The sequence below is a fragment of the Heloderma suspectum genome, chromosome 7 (assembly GCF_057233095.1).
Source record: "Heloderma suspectum isolate Gila_16-S chromosome 7, 16-S_ref, whole genome shotgun sequence".
NCBI lineage: Eukaryota > Metazoa > Chordata > Lepidosauria > Squamata > Helodermatidae > Heloderma > Heloderma suspectum.
In genome coordinates this window covers 24,627,903-24,648,957 of record NC_139464.1, presented here as the reverse complement: position 1 = coordinate 24,648,957, position 21,055 = coordinate 24,627,903, and the positions used below count along the sequence as shown (strand labels likewise).

At 44.0% G+C, this 21,055-nt stretch overlaps 1 protein-coding gene across 1 annotated transcript in view; it reads right to left on the bottom strand.

The window, feature by feature from the left end:
• Positions 1–21,055, bottom strand: part of CACNA2D4 (calcium voltage-gated channel auxiliary subunit alpha2delta 4) — a 204,852-nt gene that overhangs the window by 42,077 nt on the left and 141,720 nt on the right. Inside the window, exons 28-29 of the mRNA XM_084809309.1 lie at positions 6,786–6,847; positions 3,127–3,141 (exon numbers count right to left, since the gene is read on the bottom strand). Of these exons, the coding sequence (XP_084665435.1) occupies positions 3,127–3,141; positions 6,786–6,847 (77 nt within the window). The remainder of the gene's footprint in view (positions 1–3,126; positions 3,142–6,785; positions 6,848–21,055) is intronic.

The following is a 21,055-nucleotide window of genomic DNA, read 5'->3' as shown; positions in this document are numbered from 1 at the left end:
CCTATATTCTTTCTTTTGACCCAACTAAGACATACAGGAAAAATGGGTGGTTTAGTCAGGGCAGAGCTTATCTTCCTCAAATTGCTTACACCTCCATACAGAGATCAAATGTCTAAAATATATTTTCTTAGTGATTGAGCAGTCTTTTTCTATTATTTTAAAGAATGCAGAGTGGATACCAAGACATAAATGAGTTGAAATTTGCCAATATGGGGCTTTGGCAATGCTATGTAAACCAGGAACATGGAAAGATCTCCCCAAGTATGTATGGTAGAAAGCTGGGAGAGGTAGTAACACCACTTTAATCTTTTTAGCCGGCTATTTTAGCAGGCAAGAGGTCCCTCCACTCTGGTCTGTGCCACCAGTGGCAAAGATACTGTAATATGCTTCTATTCAATATAGACACTGGGTTAAATCGTATTGGATAAACCAAGCTGTCAACCTGGCGGCAGGTTTGCTTATTGCCTTGACACTTACATAGTTTGAATGACACAACAAACCATGGTTTGTTTTGTTTCAGGGTGGCTTGTCATGATGTCTGAACCCAGTGCGGTTCCCTCAGTGTGGTTTATTAACCACACACAAGCCACCCTGAGGACCCATGGCTTGTTGTTGGGTTGTTCAGGGTGGCTTGTTTTAAGGGAGGCTTGTCATGATGCCCAAACCTGGCAGAGTGGCTTGTCTATGTTTTGTCAGAAAGGGCTACAGAGCCACCTGGCAAGAGCAGTGAAAAACCTGGCCGCTCCTCACAGTGCCCTCTGCCCACTCCTTCTCCAGCTCTGTCCTCCTCCAGCTCAGTGCTTCATTTGACAATGACCAGCTTTATCCCTTTGTGAGCCAAGTTAGCACAGCTGTGTCCATATGCATGACTGATTTACCTCTGGGTAAGTGTGCATGTCCCCAATTTGGGACCAGGGTGATTCAGGGGCAGTGGATTTAAGCTTTCCCCCACGCCTGTTTTCATGCCAAAAAAAGTCTCATTGTTCTCTCTTTTTTTATCCATTACCCATGTATGTGTGTGTGGGGGGGTTGGCATGAAAACAGGAGAAGGGAATGCTTAAGTCCCCCCTCCAAATGGCCATAGTCCTGAATTGGGGGTGCACGCGCTTACACAGAGGTAAGTCAATCATGTATACAGGCATAGCTGTGCTAGGAAGAGGAATGGGCTGCAAGGAGCAGTCAAAGAGGCTTTTTTAAAAGTGTTAAAGAAAATAAATAAAACCCTGAGCCACCTCAACCTGAAAGGTAAGGTAAGTCCCTCCCACTTCACTCTGAAGATATGGCATATATATGTCACCTCAGGTGCTTCACAAGGCAAGAAAAGGGGTGAGGGAGAATCTCATCACAGCAGGCGTATAGATGAGTTGTGCCACAAAGACCCCTGGCATACATGCTGGGAGCAGGCGGGAGGACAAAGGAGAAACAAACCATGGCATGCCAGCGAGTGCCTGATCATCTGTCGACAGCAGTGTGGCTTAGCAAGCAATTAACCAACCCACCATGGCTTGTTTTCAGCATGGCTGATCGTGATGTGCAAACCAGCCCATTGTGTATTAAGCCAAAATATTATGGCATCCAGACAGCTAATTTGAGATGTAGATTCAAATCAGCACTTACTGTATCCAATTCCTTTGATTAAGCTGCACAATCCTGTCAAACAGGAATGCAAATATTTCCTGGAGACAAGAACTGATTGTGATAATCAGATTCCCACTAGTCTGTTTACCATTCCTGTGCCCATCTGCATATTAATTAAAATGCCTAGTGGGCTGCAGAAATTTCAGTAAACACTCCTGACTGGCTTTGCAACACGTGGTGTGTCATATCTATCACATGGAAAAGAGAGTCTATTATTCATATAAAGGCTGGTTGCCCTTAGCATAGTTGTATTCAGTTGTGATTAATTGTACATACACTTTCAATGGCACAAAGGAGGATGCCAGAAGGAGCAGATTTTGGAAAAGCAGACAGGCACCTTGCTTTTTAGAAGCCATGTGTTAAGTAAATTGTGCAACTCAAGGGTATTCTGCCCTATTGTTAGCCTTCGACATCTAATCGAAGACATCCAATTCAGAGGGAGATGGCTATTTTGCTTTGATGTTTTGATTTCTTTTTAAAAGAAGGGTATATGGATTTCACATTAGCTCCAGGTACTGCTATAATGAAGCTGAAGCTCCAATATTTTGGCCACCTAATGCGAAGAGAAAACTCCCTGGAAAAGACCCTGATGCTGGGAAAGACTGAAGGCAAAAGGAGAAGGGGACGGCAGAGGATGAGATGGCTAGATAGCATCACGGATGCAATGAATATGAACTTGAGCATGCTCCGGGAGAGAGCGCAGGACAGGAAGGCCTGGCGTGCTATGGTCCATGGGGTCACGAAGAGTCGGACACGACTGAACGACTGAACAACAACAACAACAACAACTGCTATATGTATTAAACAAGTATCTTAACCTTCCGGGATATAAATATATGTTAATGTGGTGCTAGTTTTGCTAGGCTCTCTCCTATTCTCTGTGTTAAATACTTCTAAATTGACACTAGCCTATTTGTTTGTGGAGAGCAGAAACTTCCAGGAAACATGGCAGCCATCTGTTTTTTTAAAGAGCTTTTCCCTCCCCCAGTTTTGTTCAGGCTGTCAGTGTGCCACAAATAATTATCATTATCACTGGGCTAGCAAAATTTGTGAATGTTTCTGCAAAACTAGTTAAAAGTCACCCAGGACTGAACCAGAATGTAAGTTCAGTTGCACATGGATCTATAGAGCACCTCTTGTTATTGCTACAGCCAGAGGCCTGCTAGGTTTTGAAGCTTAAAATTTACTTCTCCATGGAATATGTTAAAGCGCAACAATATTAGTTTAGATCATAGGTGCATATTGGCTTAGCATTCAAGCCATTTCTGAATCTTACATCCTTTCCCATTGTTCAAGTCACCTCCTTTGGCTTGTAAGGTTCCCAGTCCTCAGCAATGTGGTCTGCTTTGTCTGCAGTATTTAGTTATACACAGAAATGTATTCAGCTCAACACCTGACACACAAATAACTCATGACTATCAAAGCTTCATGAAACACACAGGCAAGGGGTTCTAGGAAATCTAATGGCCTTCATTGCTCCTTACTTACATCAGTGTCATTGGGCTGGGAGATGGTAAATGGAAAAATCAGTGCATTGCAGTACATACAAGGAAAATGGGAAAAAAGAGACAAAATGTCCATTAGTGACTCCATATTGAACCACTCTTGAGTCCCAGTGCGTTAAGAGAAGGCTTCTTACACATGAGTGGGTGTTAGAAACAGAGCCTGAAATATGAGCAAAACTTTCTTTTCGGTGCCCTTAATCATCACTTCCTCACCCCCAGGTACATTTTATAGAGTATATGGATATATGTATACATACATACAAGTTCATAGTGCAAATTTCTAAACTGTGGCTCTCAAGGCACACACACCCCTTATTAATTAAACTACTCATTCATTACTATTTCCACCCTGCTTAATCTTCTATAGGTCCAATGATATCAACACGTTGAGTGATACAGTTTCCTCCCGTATTGTGACTGGACATTCATCCTGCTTATTGAGAAGATGTGCATGGAAACTAAAACTAGCTAGACTTGAGGCAGGATATGGAGAAGGAGCTTCTGTAGACTCAGCCATGAGACTACACTGTGGGGTGGTTCGCATGACACGACATCCCACCATGGGTAATTTAATCCATGTTAAGGCTGTGGAGTGTGTGGCTGCCATTTTGCACATCCAAGCCCCGCTTGGCAGTTGTCATGTTGTGCGAACCCAGCAAGCATGGGTTATGTGAGTGTTAAACAACTCTTGCATAACCCTAGAACAGACCAAGAGCCACACCATGTTGTGTGAAACAGGTCTCTGTGTGTGTTTTCATTTGATTTTAAAGAGAGGACATAAGGAGACAAGCCACAGCTCAACGGTAGAGCACATGCTTTGCATGCAAAAGGTCCCACCCAGATTCAATCCCTGGCATCTCTGGATAGGGCTAGGAAAGAGTAGTGAGTATGATATAGATGTTTTTAGGTCACTTCTGCTTAATTTTGAACACTCTGAGTTAGAAATGTGAATTATAATTTTATAAATAAAAAACTGGATGGACTAATTGCCTGTCTTAATACGGCAGCATCATACGCTTATTTTCTGCCAAAAGGATATTATGCAATTGGCTTTGAATCAAAACTTTCCAGACTATCTTACAAAACCCAAAACAAATTAGGGACACTTTGAGCTGAATGTTTGGATAACACTTCTGGCTTTAGCACTTTATCGATTTAGGTATTTTAAAGTAACTAAGGGGGCAATCTTGTGGCTGCTAATCAGCAGCTAGACAGCCATAGGATACATCAGTTTCCAGGAACCAACCTTGAAGCCCGCGGTCCAAGGTTGGTTCCCTGAGAACCAACCTTCCCTCCCTCCCCCACGCTGTCTCACAGGCAGCTCAGAACGACCCCACACTCCATGCTCGTAAGAGGAGCACAGAGCAGCGAAAACGGGGTGTTCCGGGGCGGGGAAGGTGGAAATGCCAGTACGACACATCCATGTTGTCCAGCAGCTGCTTCCCCTGCTCTGCTTTCCCATGGCTAGACAGCCAAAATCGGCTGTCTAGCTGCAAATGCAGGGTGGCTGAAACGAGGAGGGGACGGTCCCCTCTGTGATTCTCCTGCCCTGCATTGGATAGGCGGTCGCCTCCAAGTTTGGAGGCGGCCACCTATCACAGTTAGGAATGCTGGAGAAATTCAAGATGGATTAAAATGAGCTCAGAATCCGCTGCGGAGCAACCCCTTCGGGCCATGTGGAGTCCGTGGATTTTTGGATGATTTTTTTTACTTTCACAAAATTTACGTATATAAATCCGTAGAAAAATACGTACGTTTCTGCTGAGGAAACATTGAATGGAATAGGGGACAATACACTAAAAGTTATGTGAGGTAACTTATGTAAATACTTACGTAAATACTTGCGTAAATACTTACGTAATTATTTCTGTATGATGGAAAAAAAAATTCGCATCTGTCTGTGGGCGGATGATGGAACGAAAGGCACCTGACAATCCACAAAACACAGACAGAGCGGATTTTACACAGTCCATACATCCCTAATACTGGTAAAATTGCTCCCTCCATCAATAAAAATAATCTGGGGCATTCCTGCTTTCCTTTGTAAATTTTTATCTGCCTGATAGCCAGAATCTAACAATATATTATCATAACTATCATTATTAAGTGCAAGCTACTAACTATTCCTGTCAACTTCTGTTTAGGGCCAAACACAATGTGACATTAAGGCTGCAATCCTATATCCATTTACCTGGAAGTATGCCCCACTGAACTAAATGATACTTATATCTGATATGCATATGACTGTACTGTAAATATGTGAACGCATTTATTATGCATTTTCTTAACATTCAAAATAAATGTTGCATGGGTGTTGATCTCATCAGCATCAGGACCATGGTGCATGGGGGAAGATTCCCTTTTCCACAACACTGTTGTCCTGGCAAAACCCTATGAAGTTGCTATTTCCTCTGGAGGGAAACTGCCATTGATGTTGAGTGCAAACAGGCACTTGGGTGGGGAAAAGATTTTCAATGGGACCATGATGGCAAAGGGTTAAACCCCCCCTCTCTGTGTGCCATGGTCCTAATCCTAACTGGCCTAAATTTATGTCTAGTTTGGCCCACAGTCTATAATTTAGACTATAAAATTTTATTTCAGGCTATGATATTCAAGGCTTGTTTACAATGCACCATGAATGCACTAGAATCCTGACTGCCATATCTTTTCTCATTGTTTGAAGTCTAATTGCGTTTTGGTATCTTCATATATACTATGAGCTTCTCCACACCAGGCTTTTTATCCTTCACTGTTACCAGGGCTTCTGCTTCTGGATTCTTTGTGGGATTAAGATTGGCTCCTTCACACACACTTCCTTTTTTTTCCGGGGGCTGCAAGTTCTATATGTTTAATTATATAACCACTAGATGGTGCTGCTGTTACAGCGTGACTCCCTCTTTACATGGACAAAGAGCTTCATGGGGTTTTTTATTACCTCATTACCTCCACTTCAAATAAAGCCACAGAAATGGTCAGAAAGCACGGGAGAGGTGCTGGAGGTTCACAACGTCATGTAACAGCCCCACAAATCTCCATGAGTAATCAATCTCAATAGCAGGATAAAAGCCCCATGTGTTGAAGCTTGCACAGGTAAATGCTAGAGACAATAAATTCCAAGTGCTCCAGAAAGCACAACATTAGATTGTCTCAATAAGAACCTTTTGAATTAAACTGAACGAAAATGGTCTGGGAAGAATAAATGGCTACCTAAATTAAGCAAAGGCAAGATAATGGAATGCAATTCAATCAGGTTGGTAGAGGGGAATAGGTAGATATTCTGCCTGAAATTGAAGAGGATTTTGAATGGCTGAATTGGTACAAACATAATTCCACAAGTAAATGTGTCAGCTGCAGTGGATTTAATGCCATGTCATGCTTGTGACTTTTAACATGACGTTCTGAGAACAGACTGGCAGCTGATGCAGCACTAAAATTGTCAAAGGATTAGCAAAATGTGTAATTTTAAAACTAATCTATTGCACAATTCTATGGAATACACATTTCATGAAGATTCTTGTGGAAATGTGGCAAGGAAAATATCAGCTGTCCCAGCCCTATCAACATTCATGTCATGAGACTAGCCAAGGGAAAGTGTCCCCCTCTTTTTACATTGTATCTCAACATAAATTCTAGCATTCTCACCTGCTGTGTAGTCATCCACAACTTGCGTTGGAGTAATTCCAGTTTAATCTGCACACCTACTGCTATAGGGAAACAAAACAAGGAAGGAAGGAAGAAAAAGAGAGATGCATGTTAGGGACAGAAAATAAATATTTCCATGGAGCCAGCAGAAGAAATCACACCATTTCCAAGTGTGAATGACAGGTAAGTGCTGAGTCAGACCATAAGGTGAGAGTCAGGGGTTTAACAAGGTGGTAGAAACGGAAGCGACAACTGCTGTGCTGAAATACTGACACCTGCCTCCCACTAAACACTACCAAGATACAACAGGCTGCCAAAATGCTTTCCCCTTTGGTTGGTGCAGAAGATGATAAAAGCCATCTAATATAATCATGATCCAAAAATGAAATACAGGAGAACCTTAGGCTGGTAACAGAGAATAGTTCTTAAGAGAGCTGTTGCCTCTGGACTGCAAAACTTGTTTTTCAGAGGCAAAAGTGGGATGAGCATATGCACTCTTGAGTAGTGATCTCATTTTCAAATTACCTTCAGTTCTTAAGAGAGAAAAGGCTTTTCTCACCTGTCTCCAAGCTTATTCAATACATCATTATCATCATAAAACCCCTTAATATTTGGATAGCCCTTTCAAGTGTTGAAAGCACCTCACATGCATTATCTAGTTATAATCCTCACAATAACCATGTAAGGTAAGTTAGTATTATCTTCCATATTACAAATGGGGGGAGGGGACTGACGATGAGAGAGAGTGGCTTGCCTAAGGCAGAGTTCATGGCAGAGATGAGATTTGAACCAGGGTTTGTTGCTCAGTCTCTTGGCCACTACACACACCAGCTCATAACTGGCCTATGGGAAGTCTGCAAGCAGGACCTGACACTAGCCCTCTCCCATGGTTGTTCCTCAGATATTCAGAGGCATGCTGCTTCTGGTACTGGAGCTGGTAGCATATATAACCATCCAGAGTAGCAGCTATTACTAGCATCCTCGAATAATTTGTCTAATCCCTTTTCAAGCCATCTCAGTTGGTGGCCATCACGCAAGCCCAGCCCAAGGCATGTTGCCACCTGAAGGGAGCCCCCACCGCCACTCTGCTTCTTTTATTTCTCATGGTGGTGGCGGTAATGCAGCTGCCTCACATCCTTCCCGCCCTCCCACCTGATGTGCTTGGCAGCCAGCTGACTCAGTTGGCCACCCCCGCCCACTTGCCTCCCCGACCTGCTTGGGCAACCAGCTGGCTGAGCCTGCCCACCCACTCCCTTTGGAGCATATGTACGCATGCGCACGGGCCTCACCACCACTCTCACCCATCAGCTGCTTCTATCTTGTACAGCACCCGCATGGTGCCTGGGAGAGGTCAGCTGAACTATGGCAAGAGTTCCCAAAGCACCACAAGAGTCTTGGGACATCTTGCGATACTTTGGCCGACATTTTCCAGAAGCCCCGCAGCTTGGGGACAAGGTGGGAGCAGAGGATCGGCTGGCAGGCAAGAGCGTGCGAGTGAGCAGCCACATCTTGGTCCTGCTAGCTGCCTGTAGGGCTGGCTGGTCAGCCAGCCATGCAGGTAATTGGCAGGACCAAGACGCAGCCGGCCCTCTGGAGGGGGAGAGTGGTGCAATTGCTGGTCTTCCCATATTCTGCTGCCTGATGCAGCGGCTCAGGCTCCTTCACTCTAGGGCCGAACATGCACATCTCGTAGAAGTAAATTCCATAGTTTAACTACGCACTGCATGAAAAAGTACTCCCTTGTATCTGTCCTGAACTCCCCACCTTCAGCTTCATTGGATGGCCTCTGAGTTTTAGCACTATGATGAGAGAGGGAGAAAAATGTTTCCCTGTTCACTTTATCCACATCATGCATAATTTTATACACACACACCACCTTTTTTCTAAGCTAAGCAGCCCCAAATGTTGCAACTTTTCCTCATAGGAGAATTGCTCCAGCCCCATGATCATTTTTACCCTGCTCTTCAGCTGAAAAGTCTACAAGAGCAGCTTACATAGGATCACTAAAAACAACACAGTCCATGTGTTACAATCCAAAAGACATTAACAGAAAAGGAAACAGGGATAGAGAAGAAAGAGGGAAAACAGGTAAACTCAGGCCCCAATTCTTAAAGCACAATTTTTGGCAGAAAGGTGGGATATAAATTTAATAAATAACCAGCATTTATAATCATAATGGAATTAAAATTAAATAATTCTATAACAAACTACACTAGGTTTTAGTGCTCAGAATATTGGGTGAGAAGCCAAGGCACCACAGATATTCTTCTATAGGAATCCTACAACAGCTAAAAAAAACCCTGCAGTGATCCCAGGATCTCATTCTAGCTAATTCTACAAAAGCCATTAGTTGACACAGATTTAATTAGTGTAAAACAGGCCAAGATAGACTTGTTTAAACCAATGCCCTTCCCTACCAATTCATGTAGGTTCTTCATAATAAAATTACAATAAAATTACATATCAGCTCATTTATATAGCACATTTGAGTGTTCACAGTATGTTGTATATATTATGTTAATAATCCTTTGAAGGGGAACCTCTGGATCCAACCCATGGGAAATCCTGATTTGGCCCATCAGCTTCTTCCCCCAGGCCCCATACGCTGTCCTCTCTCAGCTGAAAATCTCTTATCTCTGATCGGAGGTAAGAGGTTTTCTTGCATCCCTGTTTCCCTCCTCACACTCCCCCCCCCACTGCATTTAGGCTTTTAAAAAACCTTAATTGCAATGTGGAGGGGGATTTTCAGGGGTTCCCTGTTGAGGAGGGAAGGACTAACTCTCCTCTCCTCAGTGCTCTGCCCCCCATTGAAAAATCACCTCTCCCTCACTACAATCAGGCTTTAAGGGTAATTGCAGTTGTGGGGGGGGGGGATTTTCAGGAGGCAGGAGTGTGAGGTGTGTAGTGTGAGTGTGAGTGCGAGAGGGAGACAGAATGGTATGTGGCCACACCTATACTTCTGGGTGTAGATATCACCACTGTTGCCATGCAACCCCCGTTGTACTTGCTGGGAGTCAAGTCGGTCCTCTGGCTGAAAAAGGATTTCTACCCCTGCCTAGAACAATTCTGTAAGGTAGGTCAGTATTATTATCCCTATATTGCAGCAGTCATGGGCAGCACCAAGAGAGTTCAAAGATGGCCCCAACCATACAAGTGCTGCCTTGCCCATTCCCTATCCCCACTCCCTGTGAAATTCCCAATCATGCTGTTTGGCTGCTTGGGGCTGAGGAAGAATGTACTAAATGATTTATGACTTACCTCTTTGCTAACAAACTACTTGATACGTTCCGCCTCAGTTCCAGTCAAAATGGCTTTCTCCAGGCACTGCCAGCATTCAAAAAGAAGATACTAAGTAGTGTGCTAGCAAAAGGACCAATCCACTTATTCTCATAAACCACTTGGTGCATTCTGCCTGAATAGGAAAAGAAGCATGGATGGGTTTGAAGTAATATGGAGGAGAGGTACAGGGGAAAGTCTCAGCTGCTGCCAAGGTGGCAATATTCCAGGCTGAGATTCCAGGAACTATCTCCTTCCATTGTTGCAGCAGCAATATTCCCACCTCTTGCTTCAGCTTATTGCCCCTGTAACCTAACTTTGAGGCTGCACATAGTTTGTTCATGGCAGAGATAAGAACTTGGTTGTTAGCTCTTAGCCATGATGTCACAGTAGCCTTTTAATGCTTTGATTTTAATGCTAGAATACAGCTTTGAAGAAGCCAAAGCCACAGAGCAAACCTACTTCTGTGCTATGTCCGCACTGAACCTAGCAGCTGGGATCAGGGGCACAGTACATCATTTCTGTTCTTAGAGCCATGGTGTCAGTGTCCTTCATGTCATGTTTCTATTGCTAATAGGTCTTACACCATCCTTATTACAAAATGAATCTGACTGCTATGAAATGAGGAAGGGAATTATTTTCTAAGCTGCCTTCTTCCTGAACTCTGGTGCGTGTACAACCAGACAAGAGGCAAGGTTCTTCTGGATCTAACTTCTAAGGATGTGATGGAATTAAAAAAGACAGGACTGAATTTTGCTGTGGCACTCTTGGCTAAATATTAACTGAGTTACTTTGGGGATGCACTAAGGATCTTAACAGATAATAAAAGGCAGGATTCAGTCTGAGTGCTAAGCAGCATCCAGCACTGATACAGCGCTAGCCTAGCCCCCTGGGATGGAGCTGGGAAGCCTTGCTGGAGGTGAGGAGAACTGTGGGAAACCATTTCCTGCCACGGTTACAGTGCAAGCCTATGCATGTTTGAAGGGGGAACATTATGGCTGCAAATAAGGCTGTTTGTTGATTTGGTCTGGAAGTCAGTTTGCCTTTGTACACAGAGTAAATTTCCAGTTATCCTTCAAAACCATTCCCTATCAGAGCCAGAGAACATCACTGAGAGTGAGTGTAAGGGCTTCTCTACACCAGGGTTTTATCCTGCAGCTTTACTGGGTCTTCTGCTTCCAGATTCTTTGCAGGATTAAGGTCAGCTCCTTTACACAGGCTGATATGTACTGTATTTGGGTTTTTTCTTTCTCTGCCATGTCTATATGTTTCATTATACAGACACTAGATGGCACTGTAGTATAGCACAATTATGGAAGTTCATGCAGCCGTTAAAGTGCTTCATTGCGCTTCTAGAGAAAATGCCACACTTTCCCCAATCTTAAAAACGCAGGGATAAAGCTCATAAAGCATGGGAGAGACCCTGGAGGTTGATGATGTCATGTAAAGGACCCACAAACTTCCATGAGTGACCAATCATGAGTGCATGATAAAAGCCTCATGTAGAGAAACCCTAAGTCAGAACTTGCAGCTTTCATATGATTCTTGAGAAGTTAATGCCAGGAGAACTAACCTTGGAAGCATATGGAGTTACTATATGTCTCATGTTTCCACCAGAAGAAGTCTAAATCCCAACAGATTGTGCAAAGGGAATGAAAAACATGGTAAGAAATCCCATTTCTGTACATCCTACAGAAAGCACACAACTCCCATTGCATTTAGCAATTAGAAGGTGGGTCAAGCCATAACAGTTATGATAAAATGAAGATTACTATGCAATTAATGTGTTCTCTGTATGTTGATATGGAAGGTAGAAAAATGGGAAGAAAAAACAGAAAGATATATGTGAGGTAAAGAAACATGGGGGTAAAGAACGGAAAAGGTAGTTCAGAGTCAACCATGGGGTCTATTCTCTCACTTAACAATTTGTGCTCAGGCTAGAGATACCAGATATTGCACCTGCCATTGTTTGGGGTGCATGCATGTATTATTTGCAGCTTGTCCCTTGAAAACATACAGAACTAGAAGGGGGAATCCCTATTTCTCAGTCACATTTCTGTATAATCGAAAGGAACACATGGTGAACAATACTGAAGTCTTCAAAAATTGAGGCTGTATATTTGTATTTTTGTACTTACTACCCAAGTAGGAATTGCAAGAAGCCAGACTTAGAATGCCTCAGACCAGGGATGGCCAACTAGCAGCCTATGGGCCAGATCCATCTCCAAAAGCAATTTTATTTGGACCTTGACAGCCCTGCCAAACTTAAACAAGATGTGGGAAAACATTTACCCAGGGTTTGCTTGTAGTCCTTGGGTGTAGTCCTGGATTCAGCCCTGAACCTGGATGCCCAGGTATTGGCAGTGGCTAGGAGTGTGCTTGCACAGCTAAGGTTAGTGCACCAAATTGTGCCCGTTCTTGGTGATTTTAGATCTGGCCACCATGATACATGCTTTTGGACTCTTGTATTGCATTTTATGCAGGACTGCCCTTGAAAAGTGTTCAGGAAACTTCACACGGTCTAGAATGCTGCAACTAGACTAGTGACCAGGGCTGGTTATATGGAGCATGTGACTCCCTTGTTACAACAGCTTCACTGGCTACCAGTCTATTTCTGCACACAATTCAAAGTGCTAGTTATACTAATCTATAATAATAAAAGAGAATGTGTATCTGTCCATCAGTGCCATACTGCCAAGACTGTGAAACTTAGTCACCTGAAACTTGGCATGCAAAGGAGACCCTATAGGTGTGACCCTCAGAGTTATTCTGTTTTTAAAATGCATTAATTTAAATGCATTTAAATGTGTTGGTGTGTTTGAAGCCTACAGCACTATCCTTAGTCACTAGTTGGCAGACATCAGTAAACAGTGCATAGCTTTGCAGCTGATACAGTTTGAAGCCAGGGACACATTTATATGGCTGCCACCTCCCCAATGTTGTGGGGCATCCCCTTCAGGGACATAGAGTTCAGAGATCCCTCCCTCAGCAGGCCAGTAGGAGTTTATCATCACAGAGACCATGCTTAGGAGTGCCAGCAGGACTGGGCTCACTCAGATGGTGAGGCACAATGTGTCCAACTCTGAGAGCTAGGTACATTTGCTTGCAGGCTTCACAATATCAAACTAAGGGCTATTCCAACATGTGCAAAGCCAGATCTGTTCAGTAGTAATCTATAAAGCCCTACATGGCTTCAGACCAAACTATCTGAAAGACTGCATTCTCCCGTATGAGCCTGCCTGGTTTTAATATCCTCAGGAGAGGCCCTTCTTTCTGTCCTACCACTAGCAGAAGCAAATTTAACAGGAATATGAAAGAGGAAGACCCTCTCTTGGTGGTTGCTCTCAAGCTTTGGAACTCCTTGCCAAGGGAGGCCAGGGGGATTTCTTCATGGGGGGGGGTGTTTCCTGCCAATTGGGAGCATTTTGAGGTCGTTCATGGTACATGACATCGTGGCCAGTGCGCTGCCAGCCAGCAGCTTCCATCTTGAAAAGCCACATTATCTGAAAGTCCTTTTACTCCATTTTTTTTTCAGTTAGAGCACCTCCCATGAGATTCTGCTGCACCATGCTGTGTTCCTCTGCAATAACTCCAGCACATGCCTTTGTGATGTAGCTGCAACCTGGCAGTGACGTGGTCAAGGGGTGGGGGTCCCCTTCCCCCCATTCACTCATTTTCCCCATTGCCACGGCTATCCCCAGGGAGAGTAATTAGAGTAACTACAGTAACTAGCCTGCTTTTCCAACTCATCAAAGCTCTATTGCACTGTCAAGCCTTCAGAATCATGCTGTACTTCCTTTTCACTAATGGGAATAACTAGCCTCCCTTTTCCCATTGAGAGCTGTCATTATGTGCTTCTCTGATGTTTGCCTGATGTTGAGTTGATCCACTTTTCTGATGCTGTGTTAATTCACCTCTCTGATGTTGCATTACTTCGCTTCTCTGGGCACTTGTCTGGTCCTTGCATTACTTAGCTGCTTCTCTGATGTTTGCGTTACTTCGCCTCTTTGATGTTTGCTTTACCTTACTTCAGGGCTTGTCTGATCCTTGTACATTGCTGTGCTTCCCTGCTTCTTTTTGCGTTGCTTTGTTTGCCTGCTTCTCTTTGCGTTGCTTCACTTCCCTGATGCTTGCAGTAAAAATGGCTTGGAAACTACAACTCCGTGACAGTTTGCTGGAATGGGGGGAAATTGGGGTGGTGAGGTGCTCTCAGGGGGAGCCTTCAGATGCTGCACTGGATAATCTGGGATTCTGGCTTCTTCTTAGAAAAGTGAGGGAACAGTGATCTTATACTCTTTCCTTTGGCATTAAACAAATGCGCATTAGGGCTTTATTGCAGTAGCAATTTGCTGAGGTAATGGGATCATGGGGTGGAGAAGCCTTTCATTGCAAGCAAGTGCCCAGAGAAGGAGAAAGAGTGGTGGTGGAAGCTATAACTCTGCCACAGTTTGCTGGAATGGGGCAAAATTGAGGGTGGGTGGGCTGCTCTCAGGGGGAGCCTTCAGATGCTGCACTCGAGAATTCGGGATTTTGGCTTCTTTAGGCAAAGGTGCACACATTGGGGAAAAGGGTGGAGAGCTCTAACTTTGTGACAGTTTGCTGGAATGCAATTGTGAATTAGTTACTCTTCATTCATAATAAAGTAGTAGCAGCAGGGAGCCTGGACAGGGGCAAGAAACAAGCCTCTTGCGTTGGTTGAGCAGCCCCTGCCAGTTTGATGATGTTCAGTTCTACTCCCCCCACCCAACCTGGAAGTATGTTCCTTTCAAGTGCTGTGTGACCTGTGAAAGCTGGATTTTAAAGGTATGGTACATTCAGCTTTTCTTGCTTTGTGTGTCCCTGACGGACCAAATCCTATTCCATGAAAATCTGGATAATATTCCAAATGGCTTCACATTCCATTGTGTTGAAGATTCCCCCTCCCCACAGGCTAGCTCCATCTCTGTTATCCTTCCCCCAGCAGTCAAAGCCATTTTTATTCAGACTTTTGGCATCTAGCCACTGCTGAATTGAGTTTTCAATCTGGTGGGTGCTGTTTATTTCTTATTAATGTGCTTTTAGCTGTCGTTTATTTTTATTCATGTTTTATTAGATTTTTTATTGGATGTGTTTTAATTGAAGGGTTTTAATGTTTCAATTATAAAATAAAAATAAAAAAGTTATTTTTTTATTGCATTTAATTGTTCACCAGCTGTACTATTTTGAGTGGAAAGGTGGAATATAAATTTAATTAATAAATCAGGAATTGTTATTTTCAAAAGGTGTGATTCTAAGAGTTCTCAAATGTTAATGTTTTATGAAAATGTATCCCCACTGTACTATCTTGATCACTCAGATGGCATTTGAGGAATTTGGACACATGGGATAGGGTCTTTTAAATTGTAGTGCCACAGCTGTAGAATGCCCTTTTGGGGAAGGATCCACCTGTCTTCATCACTGTTTGACTTCCAGAAGGTAGCAAAAACTTGACTATTTCAGAGGACTTCGGGGGGAAATACTGGGTGACTCATTTATTTTTGTCCATGCTGCTATGTTCTTCTATTTTTTAATTACTCTTTATGGTATGTTTTATTTTATATTGTTTTTAAAACTATTAACTGCTTTGGGGGGTCTTTTAATAGAAAGGTGGACTAAAAATGATTTTAATAAATAGAATAATAAATCTCTCAGTTGGGTTTGTATGTAATAGCCAAGGCATGATTGACTGCACATGCTCAACAACGGGGAAACCCTTACTGCCAAGAGGCTCCATTTTTGAACACCCTGACTACCACTTACTGTGAGAATGTTAACTCCTTCACTTTCTTTAGTTTCTTTATTAATAAAATTAAATAAACAAAATACACTTCATATATTTAAGGAAGGTACATATATCATACAATATCATTTATTATGTAGGCATACATTTTAATGATATAATAGAATTATAAATATTTTAGAAACTTTTTAGGGAGAGAGAGAAAGAGATATTTATGCACAATATATGAATGTTTTAAAAGGCTCTACAGCATTTTGATAGAAATTGTTCAAATCTTTTTAGAAATATTGAAACTTTAATAGTTCCAATAGCAATATGGAGTCAGAATTTGCTTCTGTTAAGTTGTTATTAAAAGCTTCCAGCATCTTCCCTGAAATTAAGTACTAATTCATTTGGAGAGAGACAGAAAGAGAGAAACAGATGAAGGAAGCAACAGTCTGTCAAAACTGTTCTGCTTTACTGTTTATATAACAACCCCACTAGTAGATGATTTCAAAATTTTACTTCAAGCCAGACCTAAAGAGGTTTTGTTATTTGCTCCTCAAAAGGTTACTGAACTATATGGTGACTTTTAGCTGACCTAGTACCTAAACCTGTTCATTAGCTCATATTGCTGCCAAATACTTACCGCACCTAAGTCACCTGCATTCTCTGACCTCTTGAACCTTCCCTGCTTATGAAATATCCTTCTAGAGGTTCTTTCTTTACCCCTAATATGTCATCCCATTATCACATGTGTACATATTTTTAATTGACCTAAGTGAATACAAAAGCTTGCTAGCCTAACACTTATGACAGAAGGAGGGTCACCACACTTGGACTTTACTTCACAGTGGCAGAATTAACTAATCATATTGGAAAGGAAGGCTTCATAGGTTATTTCCTAATTTGTGTAGGGTGATGGGGCATGTTATGGGAACTGGTTCTTGATACCACCTCCCCATACTATGATTTGGAACCTTGGTGTCTGTGACTGGAATCATTTTCTCATTCCATGGAGATTGTCCAGTATCTCACTGGTCTCAGACAGTTAGTCCCAGCTTCTGCCATGCTCTCCTATCTTCTTAAAATAGACAGAATGGAGTGCTGCTTCATAAGATGGTTCCTTTGCACCATAATGGCTGAGGCCTGGTCCCAGTTATTACAAGCCAATGATGCTTACACTTGTAAATACATCAAAATCCAAACCCTTATGCCTTCTTGAAGCACTGCAAAACTTAAGCCTTGGGAAGGATAGGATAGAAATTGAATTAAATAAAATGAATAAAGTCCTCCCTCAGCACATTATTGTTCTAAGTTTAATAAGCCTGGAAGACCCGACACTATACTTTGCAAATAATTTTCACTTTGTCCATGCTGCGAATTCATTACATGCCTGTCCTCATTATGCTGTCAAGCTGGCTTGCCATTTTTTTAAAAAAGCATTCTTTCATAAAAGAGCACCTCAGAGCAGCAGAAGGACACCTCTGGTCGCTTTTATCCTTTTGTAAGTGAAATATGTCTGTCTGTCAGCTCTCCTCCCCAGGTGCTTGCCCTATTGTTGCTGAATGTCTAAGAGCCATTTTGCTTAAAAAGTAACTTCAGGGCAGCCTAAAAATAATAAAAAAGGAACGAAAGCGAATACCATCAGCCAAAAAAGAAAAGAGGAATTGGAGAGAAGACAATTAAAGCCAGTAAGATGAAGAGTAATTCTTGCAGGATCTAGCTTTGGAGAGTGGAAATTAAGGGCAGGAGAGTGCGAGCGAGCGAGCAAGAGAGAAGTGTTTGATCAGAAAGGAAAATTTGCAGAAAACAGAAAAGGACACACCATAAAAGATTTCACAGAGGCAGCTGGCCAGGTCCTGGACTGAGAACCAATCTATTACATGTGGACGAATGTGGCAGCCTACAGTGGCAGAATGATTGAAGGTGCATTTGTGTGGAGATTATATTTCTGGCCACAGGCAGGGCCATTGCTTTGCAGGTGAAAAGGGCGACCACCTTGTATGCCAAATTCTGGGGGTTGAAAATGACCCCCTGAAGATGGCTGTGCTGGCAGCAGTCATGTGGTGGTGGTGGTTGCTGGCAGTGGCACTCCAGGTCCATCTAGATGGTGCCAGGAGCCAGAGCTACATACCTCTTTGCTGCCAGGAGGGCCATGCATGAGGCAGTGGGCCAGTGCCTTGCTCTGAGGTGTTCTCAGTCCAAGGCATTGGACTGCCTGGTGCTCCAGAGAGCAGTGCTGGATGCTCTCCTGCTGGAGACTGCCTGGCACAGCTCTCCATCGAGCCACCTGCCCATGCCTAACTCTGAGAACCCCTCAGAGCTAGGCATGGGGTGGGGTAGACTCTCTGGGCAACCCCACCAGCTGCTTCCCTGCTATGGTAAGTTCCACAGCAGAAAAGCAGCAGGCAAGGTTCTCCAGAGGGCCTGCACGGCAGCAGCCCAAATGCCTCACTGTGAGGGGTCCTTCCTCATAGCGAGGCATTCTGGGTGAGGCAGCCCAAATGCCTCACTGTGAGGGGTCTTTCCTCATAGTGAGGCATTCTGGGTGAGGCAGCCCTGGCAATTGCCCATGCTGCCACAGCACAGGCAGTCTCCAGGGCCACCTCACCCAGAATGCCATACTGGGAAGGACGCTTCATAGCGAGCGAAGCAGTGTGGTGCTGGTGGTGAGGGAGGAAGCTGAAATTGTGGAGGATGTTGGTGGCAGGGGGGATGGGTAGAAGGGACAGAGGAGGAGGCGGCGGCGGCAGCGGTGGCGATGGCAGCAGTGGCAGCAGCAGCCAGGAAGGATGCATGGGGAAGGGGAAAAGAAGAGGAGGTGATGGTGGCAGTAGCCAGGGAGGATGGAGAAGGGAAAGAGAAGTGAAGGAGGAGGCAACACTGCTAGGAGGTAGGTGGGTGGTGGAAGAAACTGCAGCGGTGGGGGGTGGGGAGACAGCAAGGGGGAGGGTGGTGGTGCTGGCAGGCAGCAGTTGGTGTGGGGCAAGCAAGATAGGGTGGCAGTGTGTCTTCCTATGGAGTGCAAAAATATTACCTTGCCTAGGACACCAAAATAGATCAAAATGGTCCTGTCCGCAGCCATAGCAATGTAAAATAAAAAATTCTGTCTGTTTAAGGGTCACTCCTGCATTGGTAGTGGTGTGAATGTGGTATTCAGCCTGAAGCTTATTTGTCCAAGTTTTTTATTTATTAACCCATAAATGCACAACCACTTTTTTCTAGCCACCTGCCCTTAGCTTTCAACCCTGAACTGCGCGGCATAATTTTCTTTCAAAGTGTGCATACTTTGCTAATCAACCTCTAAGCTTCATAGTAGCTGAAAGGCTCCTTCTCCTATCAAGCCACTGTAGTTGCTAACCCTCTACTCAGAATCCAGTGTTTCAGCCTCCTTTTGACACATTAACTGGATTGCCTTTGTTCTATGTTCCAGGTTACCAAAGAAGCCAGAAGCTGTCTTCCGCTCTGGCCCCATGACCCTACTTGGTGCTTGCCCCAAACTCCACTGAAAAACTAGCAGGCACACAAAGCAAAGCCCTTGCTTTTCATTGTGGTTTTTATTGTGCACAGGGGGCCTCCTCCCCTCTGCAACCCCCACTGCTTCATAACAAGGGGAAGAAAGGAAAGACGATACTTAAATCCCCCCTGATAATCTGCTCCTGCTTGACTCCAATAGGTCTGTTTCAAAAAGGGGTGAAGGGAGTTCAAGCAATACAAAAGCACCTGCCGTTTCCCTAGGAGGAGATGAGGGTAATTCTGAGCTTTGAGGCTCCTGCCAGACCCTGAGAATGTAGATGTTTTGAGAGTGGATTCTGCTTGCTCGTCTGGGTCGGTTCCTTCACAGTGGGTGAGCCTGTGTGTCTGAATGTGTGTGTGTGCTTGTGTGTGTACTGCTGTCATCACAGATGTACCCCCAGCTGTCACTCCACCCTGCTCAGTCTCGCTCTCGCTCTCTTCCTTACGTGGTGCTTTCTCGATTTTTCAGCGGATTGCAGTCTTTTTTACACACAGCCATCTCCCCTTTGCTCCTTTTTTGTGCTTCCGATGGTTTTGGACCCTAGGCACCATGCATCGTGAGGGGGGCTGAAGCCAAGTAGCGCCCCGTGAGCATTTGCCCACCTATCTGCTGACTGCTTGCACTACAACATTTGGATACCCACGAGGGGGCTTGGCAACTCTGAAGAGACTCCATCCCAGCCAGAGGAGAATAGTAAGTACTGGGTATCATCTCTGTGATACTATTTGACTGCTGCGAAAATGCTTCCACTTGTGTTTGCCCTTTGCCATTCTGTCCAGTGGATACCCGCTGTCATAGGCAGGAACTTGCCAGGCTGACAGAACAGTGTGCGCGCGTGTATGTATGAGGCAGAGGAAGGAAGACAGTGCTTCTGAGGGAAAACCTAACTGGGTGAGGCCACAAGGCAGCTGTTTGATTGACAGAGTGGCAGATGATGATGAGTTCAGTACAGACACTTGGGACTAATCCAAGTCAAATGAGGAGGGCTGGAAGAAACAATGCCTGCCAGACATGGAGAAGGCACAATCCTTTCTTTGTGGCAGAGGGAGCTCAAGTCCAAGAGTACAGCCACAAGCCTCAATAGTTTGCATTTGGGTCAATATGATTATAGCAAGCTCACCCTTCCTTCATGCCCTGCCCCTCCCTCAGGGAACACTGGCTCTTCCTGCATCCCCATCAAGAGCATTTTCATATGGTAACTTGCCCCAAAATGGAAGGGTGGGAAAAGAGTACCGCTCTAGTTAGTGCCAGTTTTATGGGCACAGTCCCTAGGCTAACTTGCTTCTTAAAAAGAAAAAAAAATCCACTGGGTAAAATGAAAATGTGGATAAGGAAGATAATGGAAGAAATAGGTACATGGTTGTGGACTAAGGATTTGTCCATAGAAAGTTCAGTTTCCAGCAAATGGGATTTTAATGTGATAAGGCACTTTCTCTTAGATTTCTTTTTTCATGCCCCTATTCCAGTGATGCACCACAGGAGAATCATGCCTCAAAATATAAGCCCAGAGTGTCAGTGCCACAAGATGAGCCAAAAATAGTTGTCTGAAGAGACATCCCTCCTCCCATTGCTGGCCTGGAGGGTGGTCCCTGTGATCAGTGAACGTTTGTGAAGGTGTCATGCTGGTGAAGGAAGCAGGGAGGGGGAAAAAGTCCTTTTGCTGTTTTTGGTACTTAGGAAGGATTTGCTAAAAAGGAGACAGGAGGCTCTGAGAAGGGAGGAGAATAAGGGGAGCAA